Consider the following 19,020-nt stretch of genomic DNA (forward strand, 5'->3'; position numbering starts at 1 on the left):
AGGGTGCCATTTGGGATGCAGCCTCTATAAACATCAAACCCTTGACACACTGTTTTATCAGTGTAATAAGCAGCATGTATGACCTAATGTTAAAAGGTGTATTTGACGTGGCAATTTGACGTAACCACAAAATGGCAATTTGACGTAACCTCTATGACTACAAGGGGCTATCTAGAACCCATAGGTGAACACTTTGAAGAACCCTTTTTGGTTCCAGGTAAAACCCTTTTGGATGCAGGTCGAACCCTTTTGGGTTCCATGTAAACCCTTTCCACCGAGGGTTCTACCTGGAACCCAGAAGGGTTCTACCTGGAACCAAAAAGGTTTCGAAGAAGTGTGTACTGCAAAGTGTAAGCTCTATGACTACTGCAGAGCAGTATATCTCTGTGTCTGTGAGAGCTGAAGCCTTGCTAAGCCCTTGACATCCACCACCTGGGGCTTGGCCAGGCTGACCGGAATCTGAGTGCTTACAAAAGAAGTGGTCTGTCGAAATCTGCCCCCCCCCCCCCCTTATTTCCTCCCTCCTTCCTTGTTCTCCTCTCCTCTACTCTCCTTTCTTCTCTTCTCCTCTCTCCTCTCTCCTCTCTCCTCTCTCCTCTCTCCTCTGTTCTCTGTTCTCTGTTCTCCTCTCTCCTCTGTTCTCTGTTCTTCTCTGTTCTCTGTTCTCCTCTCTCCTCTGTTCTCGGTTCTCCTCTCTCCTCTGTTCTCTGTTCTCCTCTCTCCTCTGTTCTCTGTTCTCTGTTCTCTGTTCTACTCTCTTCTCTGTTCTCTGTTCTCCTCTGTTCTCTGTTCTCCTCTGTTCTCTGTTCTCCTCTCTCCTCTGTTCTCTGTTCTTCTCACTCCTCTCTCCTCTGTTCTCTGTTCTCCTCTCTCCTCTCTCCTCTGTTCTCCTCTCTCCTCTCTCCTCTGTTCTCTGTTCTCCTCTCTCCTCTGTTCTCTATTCTCCTCTCTCCTCTGTTCTCCTCTCTCATCTGTTCTCTGTTCTCCTCTCTCCTCTGTTCTCTGTTCTCTGTTCTCCTCTGTTCTCCTCTGTTCTCCTCTATTCTCCTCTCTCCTCTCATCTCCTCTGTTTTGCTCTCTCCTCTCTTCTCCTCTGTTCTCCTCTGTTCTCCTCTGTTCTCCTCTGTTCTCCTCTGTTCTCCTCTATCCTCTGTTCTCCTCTCTCCTCTGTTCTCCTCTGTTCTCCTCTCTCCTCTGTTCTTCTCTCTCCTCTGTTCTCCTCTGTTCTCCTCTCTCCTCTCTTGTCCTCTGTTCTCCTCTCTCCTCTGTTCGCCTCTCTCCTCGGTTCTCCGCTATTCTCCTACGTTCTCCTCTCTTCTCCTATGTTCTCCTCTCTTCTCCTTTCTCCTCTGTTCTCCTCTGTTCTAATCTCTCCTCTATTCTCCTCTGTTCTCCTCTCTCCTCTGTTCTCCTCTGTTCTCCTCTCTCCTCTGTTCTCCTCTGTTTTCCTCCTCTCTCCTCTGTTCTCCTCTCTCCTCTGTTATCCTCTGTTCTCCTCTCTCCTCCTCTGTTCTCCTCTTTTCTCCTCCTCTCTCCTCTGTTCTCCTCTCTCCCCTGTTTTCCTCTGTTCCCCTCTCTCCTCTGTTCTCCTCTGTTCTCCTCTCTCCTCTGTTCTCCTTTGTTCTCCTCTGTTCTCCTCTGTTCTCTTCTTTTCTCCTCTCTCCTCTGTTCTCCTCGGTTCTCCTCGCTCCTCTGTTCTCCTCTCTCCTCTGTTCTCCTCTGTTCTGTTCTCCTCTGTTCTCCTCTGTTCTCCTCTTTTCTACTGTCCTTCTCTTTTCTACTGTCCTCCTCTCTCCTCTGTTTTCCTCTCTCCTCCGTTCTCCTCTGTTCTCCTTTCTCATCTGTTCTCCTCTGTTCTCCTCTGTTCTCCTCTGTTCTCCTCTGTTCTCCTCTCTCCTTTGTTCTCCTATGTTCTCCTCTCTCCTTTGTTCTCCTCTGTTCTCCTCTCTCCTCTGTTCTCCTCTCTCCTCTGTTCTCCTCTGTTCTCCTCTCTCCTCTGTTCTCCTATGTTCTCCTCTGTTCTCCTCTGTTCTCCTCTGTTCTCCTCTGTTCTCCTCTCTCCTTTGTTATCCTATGTTCTCCTTTTTCTTTTGTTCTCCTCTGTTCTCCTCTCTCCTCTGTTCTCCTCTGTTCTCCTCTCTCCTCTGTTCTCCTCTCTCCTCTGTTCTCCTCTGTTCTCCTCTGTTCTCCTATGTTCTCCTCTCTCTTTTGTTCTCCTCTGTTCTCCTCTGTTCTCCTCTGTTCTCCTCCTCTCTCTGTTCTCCTCTCTCCTCTGTTCTCCTCTGTTCTCCCTCTTTCCTCTGTTGTCCTCCTTCCTCTGTTCTCCTCTGTTCTCCTCTGTTTTCCTCTCTCCTTTGTTCTCCTCTGTTCTCCTCTCTCCTTTGTTCTCCTCTGTTCTCCTCTGTTCTCCTCTGTTCTCCCTCTCTCCTCTGTTCTCCTCTCTCCTCTGTTCTCCTCTGTTCTCTTCTGTTCTCCTCCTCTCTCCTCTGTTCTCCTCCTTCCTCTGTTGTCCTCTATTGTCCTCTGTTCTCCGCTCTCCTCTGTTCTCCTCTGTTCTCCTCTGTTTCTCCTCTGTTCTCCTCTGTTCTCTCTCTCTCCTCTTGTTCTCCTCTGTTCTCCTCTGTTCTCCCTCTCTCCTCTGTTCTATTCTGTTCTCCTCTCTCCTCTGTTCTCCTCTCTCCTCCTCTGTTCTCCTCTGTTCTCCCCACTCCTCTGTTCTCCTCTGTTCTCCTCTCTCCTTCCGTTTCTCCTCTGTTCTCCTCTCTCCTTTGTTCTCCTTTGTTCTCCTCTGTTCTCCTCTCTCCTCTGTTCTCCTCTGTTCTCCCTCTCTCCTCTGTTCTCCTCTGTTCTCCTCTCTCCTCTGTTCTCCTCTGTTCTCCTCTTCTTCTCCTCTCTCATTTGTTCTTCTCTCTCCCTCTGTTCTCCTCTGTTCTCCTCTCTCCTCTGTTCTCTTCTGTTCTCCTCCTCTCTCTCTCTGTTCTCCTCTCTCCTCTGTTCTCCTCTTTCCTCTGTTCTCCTCCTTCCTCTGTTGTCTTCTGTTGTCCTCTGTTCTCCGCTCTCCTCTGTTCTCCTCAGTTCTCTGTTCTCCTCTGTTCTCCTCTGTTTCTCCTCTACCCTCTTGTTCTCCTCTGTTCTCCTCTGTTCTCCTCTCTCCTCTGTTCTATTCTGTTCTCCTCTCTCCTCTGTTCTCCTCTCTCCTCCTCTGTTCTCCTCTGTTCTCCCCACTCCTCTGTTCTCCTCTGTTCTCCTCTCTCCTTTGTTCTCATCTGTTCTCCTCTCTCCTCTGTTCTCCTCTTTCCACTGTTCTCCTCCTTCCTCTGTTGTCCTCTGTTGTCCTCTTTTCTCCGCTCTCCTCTGTTCTCCTCTGTTCTCCTCTGTTCTCCTCTGTTCTCCTCTCTCCTCTTGTTCTCCTCTGTTCTCCTCTGTTCTCCTCTCTCCTCTGTTCTATTCTGTTCTCCTCTCTCCTCTGTTCTCCTCTCTCCTCCTCTGTTCTCCCCACTCCTCTGTTCTCCTCTGTTCTCCTCTGTTCTCCTATGTTGTCCTCACTCCTCTGTTTTCCTCCTCTCTCCTCCTCTCTCCTCTGTTCTCCTCTGTTCTCTTCTCTCCTCTGTTCTCCTCTGTTCTCCTCTCTCCTCTGTTCTCCTCTGTTCTCCTCTGTTCTCCTCTTCTCCTCCTCTCTCATTTGTTCTTATCTCTCCTCTGTTCTCTTCTGTTCTCTTCCTCTCTCCTCTGTTCTCCTCTGTTCTCCTCTCTCCTCTGTTATCTTCTGTTCTCCTCCTCTCTCCTCTGTTCTCCTCTCTCCTCTGTTCTCCTCTTTCCTCTGTTCTCCTCCTTCCTCTGTTGTCCTCTGTTCTCCTGTTTTCCTCTCTCCTTTGTTATCCTCTGTTCTCCTCTCTCCTTTGTTCTCCTCTGTTCTCCTCTCTCCTCTGTTCTCCTCTGTTCTCCTCTCTCCTCTTGTTCTCCTCTCTTCTCCTCTGTTCTCCTCTCTCCTCTGTTCTATTCTGTTCTCTTCTCTCCTCTGTTCTCCTCTCTCCTCCTCTGTTCTCCTCTGTTCTCCCCACTCCTCTTGTTCTCCTCTGTTCTCCTCTGTTCTCCTCTCTCCTTTGTTATCCTATGTTCTCCTTTTTCTTTTGTTCTCCTCTGTTCTCCTCTCTCCTCTGTTCTCCTCTGTTCTCCTCTCTCCTCTGTTCTCCTCTCTCCTCTGTTCTCCTCTGTTCTCCTCTGTTCTCCTATGTTCTCCTCTCTCTTTTGTTCTCCTCTGTTCTCCTCTGTTCTCCTCTGTTCTCCTCCTCTCTCTGTTCTCCTCTCTCCTCTGTTCTCCTCTGTTCTCCTCTTTCCTCTGTTGTCCTCCTTCCTCTGTTCTCCTCTGTTCTCCTCTGTTTTCCTCTCTCCTTTGTTCTCCTCTGTTCTCCTCTCTCCTTTGTTCTCCTCTGTTCTCCTCTGTTCTCCTCTGTTCTCCTCTCTCCTCTGTTCTCCTCTCTCCTCTGTTCTCCTCTGTTCTCTTCTGTTCTCCTCCTCTCTCCTCTGTTCTCCTCCTTCCTCTGTTGTCCTCTATTGTCCTCTGTTCTCCGCTCTCCTCTGTTCTCCTCTGTTCTCTGTTCTCCTCTGTTCTCCTCTGTTCTCCTCTGTTCTCCTCTCTCCTCTTGTTCTCCTCTGTTCTCCTCTGTTCTCCTCTCTCCTCTGTTCTATTCTGTTCTCCTCTCTCCTCTGTTCTCCTCTCTCCTCCTCTGTTCTCCTCTGTTCTCCCCACTCCTCTGTTCTCCTCTGTTCTCCTCTCTCCTTCGTTCTCCTCTGTTCTCCTCTCTCCTTTGTTCTCCTTTGTTCTCCTCTGTTCTCCTCTCTCCTCTGTTCTCCTCTGTTCTCCTCTCTCCTCTGTTCTCCTCTGTTCTCCTCTCTCCTCTGTTCTCCTCTGTTCTCCTCTTCTTCTCCTCTCTCATTTGTTCTTCTCTCTCCTCTGTTCTCCTCTGTTCTCCTCTCTCCTCTGTTCTCTTCTGTTCTCCTCCTCTCTCCTCTGTTCTCCTCTCTCCTCTGTTCTCCTCTTTCCTCTGTTCTCCTCCTTCCTCTGTTGTCTTCTGTTGTCCTCTGTTCTCCGCTCTCCTCTGTTCTCCTCAGTTCTCTGTTCTCCTCTGTTCTCCTCTGTTCTCCTCTACCCTCTTGTTCTCCTCTGTTCTCCTCTGTTCTCCTCTCTCCTCTGTTCTATTCTGTTCTCCTCTCTCCTCTGTTCTCCTCTCTCCTCCTCTGTTCTCCTCTGTTCTCCCCACTCCTCTGTTCTCCTCTGTTCTCCTCTCTCCTTTGTTCTCATCTGTTCTCCTCTCTCCTCTGTTCTCCTCTTTCCACTGTTCTCCTCCTTCCTCTGTTGTCCTCTGTTGTCCTCTTTTCTCCGCTCTCCTCTGTTCTCCCTCTGTTTCTCCCTCTGTTCTCCTCTGTTCTCCTCTCTCCTCTTGTTCTCCTCTGTTCTCCTCTGTTCTCCTCTCTCCTCTGTTCTATTCTGTTCTCCTCTCTCCTCTGTTCTCCTCTCTCCTCCTCTGTTCTCCCCACTCCTCTGTTCTCCTCTGTTCTCCTCTGTTCTCCTATGTTGTCCTCACTCCTCTGTTTTCCTCCTCTCTCCTCCTCTCTCCTCTGTTCTCCTCTGTTCTCTTCTCTCCTCTGTTCTCCTCTGTTCTCCTCTCTCCTCTGTTCTCCTCTGTTCTCCTCTGTTCTCCTCTTCTCCTCCTCTCTCATTTGTTCTTATCTCTCCTCTGTTCTCTTCTGTTCTCTTCCTCTCTCCTCTGTTCTCCTCTGTTCTCCTCTCTCCTCTGTTATCTTCTGTTCTCCTCCTCTCTCCTCTGTTCTCCTCTCTCCTCTGTTCTCCTCTTTCCTCTGTTCTCCTCCTTCCTCTGTTGTCCTCTGTTCTCCTCTGTTTTCCTCTCTCCTTTGTTATCCTCTGTTCTCCTCTCTCCTTTGTTCTCCTCTGTTCTCCTCTCTCCTCTGTTCTCCTCTGTTCTCCTCTCTCCTCTTGTTCTCCTCTCTTCTCCTCTGTTCTCCTCTCTCCTCTGTTCTATTCTGTTCTCTTCTCTCCTCTGTTCTCCTCTCTCCTCCTCTGTTCTCCTCTGTTCTCCCCACTCCTCTTGTTCTCCTCTGTTCTCCTCTGTTCTCCTCTCTCCTCTGTTCTCCTCTGTTCTCCTCTCTCCTCTGTTCTCCTCTCCTCTGTTCTCCTCTCTCCTCTGTTCTCCTCTCTCCTCCTCTGTTCTCCTCTGTTCTCCTCTGTTCTCCTCCTCTCTCCTCTGTTCTCCTCTGTTCTCCTCTCTCCTCTGTTCTCCTCTCTCCTCTGTTCTCCTCTGTTCTCCTCTATCCTCTGTTCTCCTCCTCTCTCCTCTGTTCTCCTCTGTTCTCCTCTCTCCTCTGTTCTCCTCTGTTCTCCTCTCTCCTCTGTTCTCCTCTCCTCTGTTCTCCTCTCTCCTCTGTTCACCTCTCTCCTCCTCTGTTCTCCTCTGTTCTCCTCTCTCCTCTGTTCTCCTCTCTCCTCCTCTGTTCTCCTCTGTTCTCCTCTCTCCTCCTCTCTCCTCTCTCCTCTGTTCTCCTCTGTTCTCCTCTCTCCTCTGTTCTCCTCTCTCCTCTGTTCTCCTCTGTTCTCCTCTATCCTCTGTTCTCCTCCTCTCTCCTCTGTTCTCCTCTGTTCTCCTCTGTTCTCTTCTGTTCTCCTCTCTCCTCTGTTCTCCTCTGTTCTCCTCTCTATCTGAGGATTGTGTTGTTGTGTTCTAGTGCAGTTTTATTTGGCCCTGCTTCCTTTGAAGCCTCAACTACTCTGTCTCTCACTCTCTCTTTCTCTCCCTCTCTCTTTCACTCCCTCTCTCTTTCTCTCCCTCTATCTTTCTCTCTCCCTGTCTCTCTCTGTCTCACCCTCTCTTCTTTCTGACTTTAGACAAGCAATCACACAAATGCGCACACACACACGGCACTCACAAACAATGTATCTGGGCAGAGGCTCTGTGTGGCCTACATTTAAACAGTCTGTCTAGTGTTTTCACTGCTACTCCTGTAAGCACTCAGATCATCAATGCAGACTGATGTTGTGAAGCTATGATGGGAAATGATTAGAAAATCACATGTTCTATTTGTGATTATTTTTATTAGATGATAACAGCTACAGCAGACATCTCAACACCGCCTAACCTCACCTCTCATGACTACAGTCCATATCTTACATTTATTCTGTTCCATAAAGGACTTGGAGGGGTCATGTGGAGCTTTGACTTCAACCATAATCATCTCCATTTATTTTAATGAGAAGTCTCCTATGGGGAGATTTCATTTAGTGTCATTGAATAGTCATTTAGTGGACTGTCTCAGTAAGCTGCATGCACACAGCGAAGGTCCTCACTCACAATCAATGTATTTATCACACACTCACACACACACACACACACACACACACACACACACACACACACACACAGACACAGACACAGACACAGACAAACACACACTCCTAACCCCTTCTCTCTCCCTTTCTCCCCCAGCGGTCCAAGCTCTCTCACACACACACACACACTCCTAACCCCTCCTCTCTCCCGCCAGCGGCCTAAGATCACACACACACTGTGGTCGGTGGTATTCACAGATGTCTGATACTGACAGAGAAGACTGGGTTCATTACTCAGATAATGTTTTGTAAGGGAGTCTGAGACTATTTCAGACTGAATAGCCCCTTTCATTAATTGAGATCCCATTGTTCTGGCTAGACATTTAAGATGTGGGTAAATAAATATTTATTCTCTGTCCAAATCAGAAATTAGTGAACACCCTCTTTTTTGTTTACTGAGGGCTCTGTTTAATCAAGGTGTTGCCTGGTGACATATCTTTGTTCTCACACAGGACACGTTCTGAATCTATAAGCATCTACCTGTGAGGAGAGTCTACTGAATATTCTCACAGTGTCTGAAACCATTCTGCAGTATCATTTCAGTACAGTCGATACGAGATACGATGCCAGTTTGATTGAATTTATCGCTCAGAATTGCTACATTAACAGCTCTTCATTTGACAGGATCTCAACTGTTGTTACCCTGAAGACTTATTTTTCACTACTGTGAAATACTGTTGTTGTGTTTTGACCTTGTCCTAGCTCCATCCCTGATGTGTACTGTTGTGTTTTGTTGGGAAAACCCACTCCTCTTTCAACCCCATTCCTGCCTTCTATCCCCATCCCACCACCAATCACTCTGTCGCCTCATCTACTCGACCTCTAACCTCTAACCCACCACCAATCACTCTGTCGCCTCATCTACTCGACCTCTAACCTCTAACCCACTACCAATCACTCTGTCGCCTCATCTACTCGACCTCTAACCTCTAACCCACCACCAATCACTCTGTCGCCTCATCTACTCGACCTCTAACCTCTAACCCACTACCAATCACTCTGTCGCCTCATCTACTCGACCTCTAACCTCTAACCCACCAACAGGGTATATTATTATATACTGTACATGAACACATACACGTTCATGTCTGACTCTACCTGGGATGAGAGAGAGAGAGCGAGAGAGAGAGAGAGAGAGAGACAGTTCCTGGGATGGAGAGAGACAGGTAGCCTATCAGAGAGGTGCTATAGATATGGATGTGGTAGTTAAGTTCGCTGAGGTAGTTGGTGGTCTTCTTTCAATGCTAGAGTCAATTATCAACTAAGAAAGAAATGAGAGAAACTTCACTCTACTCTAAAGGGAGTTTTGACACTCAACAACTAAGCATATTTGTATGGATCGAATGCTGATAACCCTTCATTTCTGAACACTGAATTCCTGTCTCTAAGAATGTTAAGGGTGGATGGAATATTGATAGTTCTCAATTTCCATAGCAAGCCATATCCGCATAGTGGAAACATTGAAAGGACAAAATCATCCAGAGACATGCAGGCAGGCAGGCTTCCATATCTGAAGCATCTCCCCATGATATCTGCTCTCTCCCTCTAAGAGGTCCTGTCCTCTCTTTGGTTAAGCCTGACTCAAGTATGGCCAGCAAGCATTTCAGTCCATCGAGATATAGAAGTAATATACTGTATATAAAGCATTTAGAATGCCCAAACTCAAGATCAACCCTGCTCCATAGTATATTCACTCCATATATCGCCATTGTCTTAGCCAAGCAGGCGATTCAACATTCATAATCATAACCACTACTTAACCTACCTATCCATATACTCTTTCAAACCCTAACACAGTTATTATTATTAAAATATAGCTCCAACATTTTCATTATCACTCTGTACAGTCTATAAATATATATTTATATACCTGTCCATAATATACAGTTGATAGTATTTCCTAACCCAGTAAAACTGACCCAGTTATGATTGTATCTATTATCGTTCTAAAGAAACCCTGTTAACCTGGCCGTGTTAAAACTGAACGAGCAAGGCCTGTTGGACAAACTGAAAAACAAATGGTGGTACGACAAGGGCGAGTGTGGCAGCGGGGGCGGGGACTCCAAGGTCAGAGCCCTGTTTCAACCAACCACGCTGATCCACCAGGGGGGTAACTGGCCAATCACAAAGCTGCTCAGACACTCTGGATGGAAACACTTCCTGACAACTCTGTATGAAGGGTGGGGGGGGGGCTTAATACACAAGAGAGACACATGATATTGTATCTCTCCCTAGCCATGGATAGGTCTATGGCCCGACTTCAACACGAAGGGTAACAAGTACTTCATCTCTGTGTGTAGGGGCCAACTTAAAACTACAGAGAGACATCATACTCTCTCCCTAGCCAACATAAACTACTGTAGTCCTTCTGGGAGGAGGGTGTCTGGAATTGGCACAGTTTGAATTTTAGTAGCCCCTCCCTTACCCTGTTCTCATGAATAAGTAAGGATAGCGTTCATTCATGCATAAGTTCCCTGGTAAGCTGATACACTGAAGACTCCACACACACAAACAGCAGAATTGGGTTTGTTTGTATCTCTGTGCCCCAGCATCTCCTACTAACTAGATGCTCCTACAGCTTTTAAAGGGGAATAGAATCCAGAATCAGAATCTTTTCTGACGTGTTGTGTTCCGTAACAGAGGGTCCACAGCTAGTGTGCCGGTTACCCAAAGTGATACAGTAATACACATCTACTATCGTACAGTACAGTAGGGAGACAGAGCCCACAGAGATAGATGGAGTATTAACACATATCACTTTGACTCTGATGTACATGTATGTTGCTAATGATGTTGATGTATACTTTATGTATTTGCCTGTGAGTGAACGTGTGTGTGAGGGTTCAAACTTCTTACCAGTGACACAGCTAAAGTGCAGTAAACCTTGATGCGTAGATGTGGTATATGATTGAAAATGTTCTGAATGACTGACATAATATAACATATGTTATGCTATGTTATTTATGTTATGGCCCTGCCCTGCCCTGCCCTGGGTGTGGTGTGGGTGTACGTGCAGGATCCCGGTAAACCTAGCCGTGTTGAAGCTCAATGAGCAGGCCGTCTTAGACAAACTAAAGAACAAATGGTGGTACGATAAAGGAGAGTGTGGCAGCAACGACTCCGGACGCAAGGTCAGTCACACACTATAACTCAGTCCTTATACCCCCAAACACACCCGCATAAAACCCCTGATCCTAGACCAGTCCTTATACCCCAAACACTCCTCGCATCCTCCTCAAAACCCCTGATCCTAGACCAGTCCTTATACCCCAAACACTCCTCACATCCTCCTCAAAACCCCTGATCCAAGACCAGTCTGAAACTACAAAAGCCCTGTAAAGTCTGTTCCCAGACCAGCCCTTATATCTCAAACTGTCGCTCTCTCTCTCTCAGTTCACTACTTAGACATGCCACTGGTTCTCATTAGTATAGTAACTGAGATTGGCGGACTCTTGCTCTCTCTCTCTCTCTCTCTCTCTCTCTCTCTCTCTCTCTCTCTCTCTCTCTCTCTCTCTCTCTCTCTCTCTCTCTCTCTCTCTCTCTCTCTCTCTCTCTCTCTCTCTCTCTCTCTCTCTCTCTCTCTCTCTCTCACTCACTCACTCACTCACTCACTCACTCACAGGGAGCCAATCACTGTTCTCTCCATAATGAGGCCAAAGATTGAATGAACTACTAACCTTGATGGTTGAGGTGAAACAGTGGAGTTTACGTCGTTAAATAAAATATATTAGAGGTCATATGTTGTGATACAGAAGAACATATGCTGCCTGCTCCTTATTGCAGAACATTAGCCGCGTACACAGTACCTCTAAGCAATACAAGTAGGCATGTGTGTTCTTTGAAGAGAGTGTAACATTCACTTTTTATTTCCCTCGACTCATCTGTGAGGTTGTTTTGGAGTGATGTATAGCTAACATATGATGTCGATCTTGTTGCTATAGCCAAGGTAATACAGGAGGGAAATCACAGGCATCCCTCATGTAAGAGAGTCAGAATGAGATTGTCCTCATGTGTAGTACCACATAATGCTGAAGTACATTATTGTAAAGTGCACCGATCTAGCCAATATCAACCAGAGGGAATAGAAACATACAGAGAAATAGCACGTACAGCGCATTCGGAAAGTATTCAGACCCCTTTACTTTTTCCACTTTTTGTTACGTTACAGCCTTATTAAATAAATAAAAAAGAAATACCTTATAAGTATTCAGACCCTTTGCTATGAGACTCGAAATTGAGCTCAGGTGCATCCTGTTTCCATTGATCATCCTTGAGATGTTTCTACAACTTGATTGGAGTCCAGCTGTGGTAAATGCAATTGATTGGACATGATTTGGAAAGGCACACACCTGTCTATATAAGGTCCCACAGTTGACAGTGCAAAAACCAAGCCATGAGGTTGAAGGAATTGTCCGAAGAGCTCCGAGACAGGATTGTGTCGAGGCACAGATCTGGGGAAGGGTACCAAAACATTTCTGCAGCATTGAAGGTCCCCAAGAACAGAGTGACCTCCATCATTCTTAAATGGAAGAAGTTTGGAACCACCAAGACTCTTCCTAGAGCTGGCCACCCGGCCAAACTGAGCAATCAGGGGAGAAGAGCCTTGGTCAGGGAGGTGACCAAGAACCCGATGGTCACACTGACAGAGCTCCAGAGTTCCTCTGTGGAGATGGGAGATCCTTCCAGAAGGACAACCATCTCTGCAGCACTCCACCAATCATGCCTTTATGGTAGAGGGGCCAGACGGAAGCCAAAAGTCACCTAAAGGACGCTCAGACCATGAGAAACAAGATTCTCTGGTCTGAAGAAACCAAGATTGAACTCTTTGGCCTGAATGCCAAGCGTCACGTCTGGAGGAAACCTGGCACCATCCCTACGGTGAAGCATGGTGGTGGCAGCATCATGCTGTGGGGATGTTTTTCAGCGGCAGGGACTGGGAGACTAGTCAGGATCGAGGGAAAGATGAACGGAGCAAAGTACAGAAAGATCATTGATGAAAACCTGCTCCAGAGCGCTCAGGACCTCAGACTCTTTGAATGTCCTTGAGTGGCCCAGCCAGAGCCCGGACTTGAACCCGATCTCTGGAGAGACCTGAAAATAGCTGTGCGGCAATGCTCCCCATCCATCCTGACAGAGCTTGAGAGGATCTGCAGAGAATGGAAGAAACTCCCCAAATACAGGTGTGCCAAGGCTGTAATCGCTGCCAAAGGTGCTTCAACAAAATATTGAATAAAGGGTCTGAATACTTATGTAAATGTGATATTTCCGTTTTTTAGATTTCTAAAAACCTGTTTTTGCTTTGTCATTTGTGTGTAGATTGATGAGGGAAAAAAACAATTCAATCAATTTTAGAATAAGGTTGTAACGTAACAAAATGAGGAAAAAGTGAAGTGGTCCGAATACTTTCCGAATGCACTGTAGCTGTTGTCAGCAGAGTGGTCTCTTAAAGCAGACAGACAGAGAACAAGACAAAGAACCGAGCCCTGAGGCTCCACGGTGGGACTGAGTTGTGTCTGAAATGGCAACCTAATTCTCTATACAGTGCACTTAGGATGCCATTCTGGATGCAGCCTGGATGTCAGTGTGGAGGAGAGAGAGAGAGAGAGTGTGATTTAGATTTAAATGATGGACCCTGTGAAGGTCTCAGACCACTCCTGACCCCTGACCCCTGGCTCCTAACATGGCCCTGGCTCCTTCTTTTCTGTGGATGTGACCCCCATGGATCCAAGGCCCTGAAATACCCCAACACGTCCTCTCCACACAGCCTGCCTGGTCTGGCACTACCCTCTCCAGTGGGAGAGGTGCATCCCACCCAAAACCTATAAAACCTACAGATACTTTTCAGCCTAGCAACCCCTTTAGCCTCGCGAGCCAGCCTGATCCTGTTCAGCCTAGCAACCCCTTTAGCCTCGCGAGCCAGCCTGATCCTTTTCAGCCTAGCAACCCCTTTAGCCTCGCGAGCCAGCCTGATCCTTTTCAGCCTAGCAACCCCTTTGCCTTGCGAGACAGCCTGAGCCTGCGAGCATACAGTACATAAATGATTACGCTTGTGAGATCAGGCAGTCTCACGAGGCTAGCAACCCCCTACACCCAACATAACTCAAAAGCAGAATCAGGGAGTTTGATAATGATCCGATTGTCTTGAGCTGTATGGTTTCTCACCACTGAGAATGAACCAAAGGCCTCAACCCTCCTCAACCCACAACCCCAGCATGATAACCAGAGTTTATCTCTTATAAGTAGAGAATAAATATACTTAAATGTTTTAGATGGATTTATACTGTAGACCAACATGATAACTGGTCATCCCACAATATGTGGGTTAAAGTGAATTTAGACTCTCTGCCTGTTAAAATCATGCTACGTGGATCTTATGAGGATTTGACTCAAGTTTTAATGTAATGAAAAATGCACTTGATCTAAACCCCCTCAGAAATGAAGAAAGGAAATGTATATAAAGTTAGACTAGCTCTATCTGTGTGTCTGAGTGCAGAGTGAGTGGGATATTTACTATATCAATTTAGTTTCAAACAATAGTTAGTTTAGTATTTTAAATAGTTTCTTAATGAGGCCAGTGTGTTATATCAGTAGTGTGAAGTTGCACGTGTTGTTTAGTGACTATTATCTTGTCTACCTGTATTTCATTTGGGTTAGTTAACTAAGCAGGGCAGAACTGTTATGTGTTTTCTGGGAGTCCTGACATGTCTGTGTCTGTGTGTGTGTGTCTGTGTGTGTGTGTGTGTGTGTGTGTGTGTGTGTCTGTGTGTGTGTGTGTGTGTGTGTGTGTGTGTGTGTGTGTGTGTGTGTGTGTGTGTGTGTGTGTGTGTGTTTCTGTGTGTGTTTTTCCATGTTTTCTATGTATGGTGTTTATGTCTATGGTGTGTGTGTGAGTGTAATGTATGTGTGTGTATGTGTGTATGTAATGTGTGTGAGTGTAATGTGTGTGTGTGTGTGTATGAAATGTGTGTGTGCATGTGTCTCTATGTGTGTGTCTTCCCCTCCCTCCTCCTCACCTTGTCTCTCTGCGACCCCCCCAGGATAAGACGAGTGCGTTGAGCCTGAGCAACGTGGCCGGAGTGTTCTACATTCTGATTGGAGGGCTGGGCCTGGCCATGCTGGTGGCGTTGGTGGAGTTCTGCTACAAGTCACGAACCGAGTCTCAGAGAATGAAGGTGTCCACCGCGCGAGCCGCCGCCGCATCCGCCGCTCAGGCCTTTCAGTGCTCAGCCTTAGACACAGGGGGCGCTACCGCTCCTTACACAGAGCTGCAGAGCTACGGCCTGTACTCCAACAACACTGTTAAGATATAAGAGAGAGAGAGAGAACAGAGGACACGGGGTAGGAAACTGTGATACCATGATGATGATGATGATTGATGATGATGATGTTTATCATCTGCCTCTTCTTCCTCCTCGTCTTCCTCACCCCTCCCTCCAGCCATCTAACCATGTGATCACAGTAGACCCACATGTAGCACCTCACTGCTTCTCAACCGCAAACACCCTACCTCTGTACCTCCCTCTATACCCTTTTACCTCTCTGTCTTTTTCTCTCTACCTGTCTCTGTCCCTTAATCTTTCTCTCCTCTCCTCTCCTCTCCTCTCCTCTCCTCTCCTCTCCTCTCCTCTCCTCTCCTCTCCTCTCCTCTCCTCTCCTCTCCTCTCCTCTCCTCTCCTCCCTCCCTCCCCCGTTCCTCCTTCGCTCTCCTCTCCTCTCCTCTCCTCTCCTCTCCTCTCCTCTCCTCTCCTCTCCTCTCCTCTCCTCTCCTCTCCTCTCCTCCCTCCCTCCCCCGTTCCTCCTTCGCTATCTCCTCTCCTCTCCTCTCCTCTCCTCTCCTCCCTCCCTCCCCGTTCCTCCTTCGCTATCTCCTCTCCTCTCCTCTCCTCTCCTCTCATCTCCTCTCCTCTCCTCTCCTCTCCCTCTCCTCTCCTCTCCTCTCCTCTCCTCTCCTCCCTCCCTCCCTCCCCCTGCTCCTCCTCTCCTCTCCTCTCCTCTCCTCTCCTCTCCTCTCCTCTCCTCTCCTCTCCTCTCCTCTCCTCTCCTCTCCTCTTTTCCTCCTCTCTCCTCTCCTCTCCTCTCCTCTCCTCTCCTCTCCTCTCCTCTCCTCTCCTCTCCTCTCCTCTCCTCTCCTCTACTCTCCCGTCCTCTCCTGTCCTCTCCTCTCCTCTCCTCTCCTCTCCTCTCCTCTCCTCTCCTCTCCTCTCCCTCTCTCCTTCCTCCTTTGCTGACTCTATGTGTTGTAGTGCAGGTCCATTGTAGTAACATCCTATCTATGTTGCCACCCACCATGAGGCTAAACTGCTGTAACAGAGATGATAAAAACATAAATTATGGATTTAGGATTAGAAATGATAGATTATAGATTCTATGGTATGCCTCTCTGTCAAATCAGCTGTTTGGACAGATAACCCGAGTTTACAACTAAAGGCTGATATATCGTAATAGGTTGACTGACACTAATTGTTATTGTTCCAACCTGATAGCAGCTCTAGAACACCATACACACACACACACACACGTTATTGGCTCCACTTTCAGCCCCATTGGCTTTTATTGTGTTAGACTGTAGCTCAGCGCAATAGAGATTCAGTTCTACCATCGCTGCCCTCTCCTCTCTCCCTGCAAATTGGGAGTGCGATGCGTGTGGGCTATCAGAAGGGTTTACCGCTCCGCACCAGTAACAGTCAGTAGATAGATAAAGACAACGAAAGATAACACACTGTGACTACTGTCAGCGCATTGGCTGCGTCCCAAATGGCACCCTATACTCTATATAGTCACTACCGTTGACCAGAGCCCATAGGGTGCACTCTATAGAGAACAGGGTGCCATTTGGGACGCATCCATCTTCTGCCAAACACTTACCATCATAATGGAGACATGATAGTTGCTTCTAGCCTATTCTATGCCTGTATTTAGTTACACATTCATTCACACAACTAATATTGTTAATATATTCCAGTATTCCTGTGGACAAATCAAATACAAGGGATTCAAATGGAGGTCTGTTGATGCAATAAAGACCTTGTGGTTGAAATATCAGCAATTAGAAGACACTAATAATATAATACAATATTATTCTACTGTATTATAATACTATGGTATTGTTATATTTTATTACATTATTGTTATATTACACCAGCCTATTCTCTTGTCTTTGTTAGAGTCTAAATCCCCAGGAGATACGTACAGTATTAACCTGGTAGGGCTAACCTCTGTTTAGATGACCAGTATTACTGGGAGCCCATAGACAGTATTAACCTGGTAGGGCTAACCTCTGTTTAGATGACCAGTATTACTGGGAGCCCATAGACAGTATTTACCTGGTAGGGCTCACCTCTGTTTAGATTACCAGTATTACTGGGAGCCCATAGACAGTATTTACCTGGTAGGGCTAAGCTCTGTTTAGATGACCAGTATTACTGGGAGCCCATAGACAGTATGTATGAATGGCTGTGACTATCGTCTTGTTGTCCAACTCTGTTGCCATCTTCTCTCTCTGTTATCTGCAGCAGAACATCAACGACGCCATGCACTGCTCCACCATGACCAGAATGAACGGGAACGGGAACGGGAACGGGGGAGGAGGAGGAGAGGACGGACGCATCCTAACTCACGACTTCCCCAAAACGGTCCAGACTCTCCCCTGCTACACCGCCAGCATAGGGCTCAGCGCCTCCGGCATGTGATCACATGACCTGGCACAAGGGGCTGAGCAGGAGACTCACTCATAGACCTAACAAAGATGGACACATTAATGGTGACATTGAACTGGTGAACATGGCCCTCTTTCTGAACCGTTTGTTTGTGTGGCGGCTGCGTGCTGTGCGTCCGAGACAGACTTCAATACTACTGCCAAATGCACTCTGAAATCACTCACTATGAACAAGGGAAACATTTATAAAAATGAAGAAAAAAATAAGATGAGGAACATGTTGCTGCAAAAATGATGTTTTTTATTATGATCCTTTGAAAAAAGGTGTTCATTTCTGTGTAAAAAAAGAGAGAACTATCCCGTAAATGCCGCCTGACCTTGTCTGCCCTGACCTGACCTTGTCTGCCCTGACCTGCCCTACCCTGACCTTGTCTGCCCTGACCTGCCCTGACCTGACCTGACCTTGTCTGCCCTGACCTGACCTTGTCTGCCCTGACCTGACCTTGTCTGCCCTGACCTGACCTTGTCTGCCCTGACCTGCCCTGACCTGACCTGACCTTGTCTGCCCTGACCTGACCTTGTCTGCCCTGACCTGACCTTGTCTGCCCTGACCTGACCTTGTCTGCCCTGACCTGACCTTGTCTGCCCTGACCTGACCTGACCTTGTCTGCCCTGACCTGCCCTGACCTTGTCTGCCCTGACCTGACCTTGTCTGCCCTGACCTGACCTTGTCTGACCTGCTCTTCCCTGACCTGAGCTGTGGCCGTTCTCTTGACTACTGTCTGTCTGTCTGTAATATCTCAGTTCACTACCTACTCTCTCTAACCATTTACTTAGTGATGACGGATAACAAAGTGGGGGTTTCTTTTAGTCTTTGCACAGTTAAAAGACAGTAATGATAATAACGCTGACTGATTATCATGGTGATTTGATATTTGTGTGGCTCTGGTTTCTCTCTCGTGTGTTTTTGGACACAGTTACACACGCTATGTTGGAAAGGCATCATGAACTGGAACACAAGCATATCAAGCACCAATGCAATCTTATAATACAGACATGAATAATCATGCAGAGAGCTCAGTCATCCCTGGCCTCTCTGAACCATCTGCTGACAGTCATTCCCACAGAGATTGATCCCTGTATAGGTATTGATTTAATTTGTCCTGATCTCACAGGTGAAAGACATGTAAATTGATGCTTAACTAGCTGTGTCGTGTTCTCCTCAACAAACATGCTTTGCTGCTACACCATGCCTTGTGTGTCTGTGGTTGACAGACACACACACACATATATATATACACACACACAAACATATATATATATACACACACACACACATACACTGTCACGTTATCAAACTACCTAGAATGATTGGTATGGCTAGATTCGGAAGTGAGGAGGTATTGACTGACATGGTCAGAACTTGACAAAGTACCACAGATTAACACCATTGATTTATTAGTGGCTCCACTATTATTTTGTAGAGAGAGAGTAGCCATTTTGGAACACAGGCTAACTGACAGAGGAAGGGGGCGTGACTTACACACAGAAACCCCTGCTTGATTTACACGTTCACAGTCAATCAGCCGTCGGCGATCGTTAATAGAAACCATGGAAACGGTGGCTACCAACATGGCAACCCGTCTTGTTTCTCTCTCTCTCAGTAGTTTGTTATTTTATGACAGAGGTTGTTCAGTATCGTTTGATGTTTAGGTCATTGTACATGTTGCTGTAGCCTATAGGGCTGGCAGCAGAGAGAAGCCTTGTTAGGATATTGGAATCAGAATAAGAGACAGCCTGCCTACAGCTACAAAGGGAACATTTGCTAGCTACACTCTTCAGCTCTGGCTCTGTTTGCGTGGGTCTCTGCCATAAAGATAGCGTTCAACACAGGCTATGTTTCTGCCATAGCCATAGCGCTAATCATGGAACAACCTTTCACTCTTGAACATGTTTGACAGTG

The 19,020-nt window shown here is 47.0% G+C and overlaps 1 protein-coding gene across 5 annotated transcripts in view; it reads left to right on the forward strand.

Moving 5' to 3' along the window:
* gria1a (glutamate receptor, ionotropic, AMPA 1a) overlaps positions 1-17,504 on the forward strand; it is a 184,598-nt gene extending 167,094 nt beyond the window's left edge. Inside the window, exons 14-16 of one of the 5 annotated variants that reach the window (XM_041839048.2) lie at positions 9,355-9,469; positions 14,440-14,574; positions 16,915-17,504. In XM_041839048.2, the coding sequence (XP_041694982.2) occupies positions 9,355-9,469; positions 14,440-14,574; positions 16,915-17,091 (427 nt within the window). In that variant the 3' untranslated portion in view covers positions 17,092-17,504. Of the gene's footprint in view, positions 1-9,354; positions 9,470-10,418; positions 10,534-14,439; positions 14,741-16,914 lie in introns of those variants that run through there. The other 4 variants (XM_041839054.2, XM_041839062.2, XM_041839068.2 and 1 more) reach the window with 4 other exon arrangements.
* Positions 17,505-19,020: the final 1,516 nt, after the last annotated feature.

This window comes from Coregonus clupeaformis, chromosome 2 (assembly GCF_020615455.1).
Source record: "Coregonus clupeaformis isolate EN_2021a chromosome 2, ASM2061545v1, whole genome shotgun sequence".
NCBI classification, from domain to species: domain Eukaryota; kingdom Metazoa; phylum Chordata; class Actinopteri; order Salmoniformes; family Salmonidae; genus Coregonus; species Coregonus clupeaformis.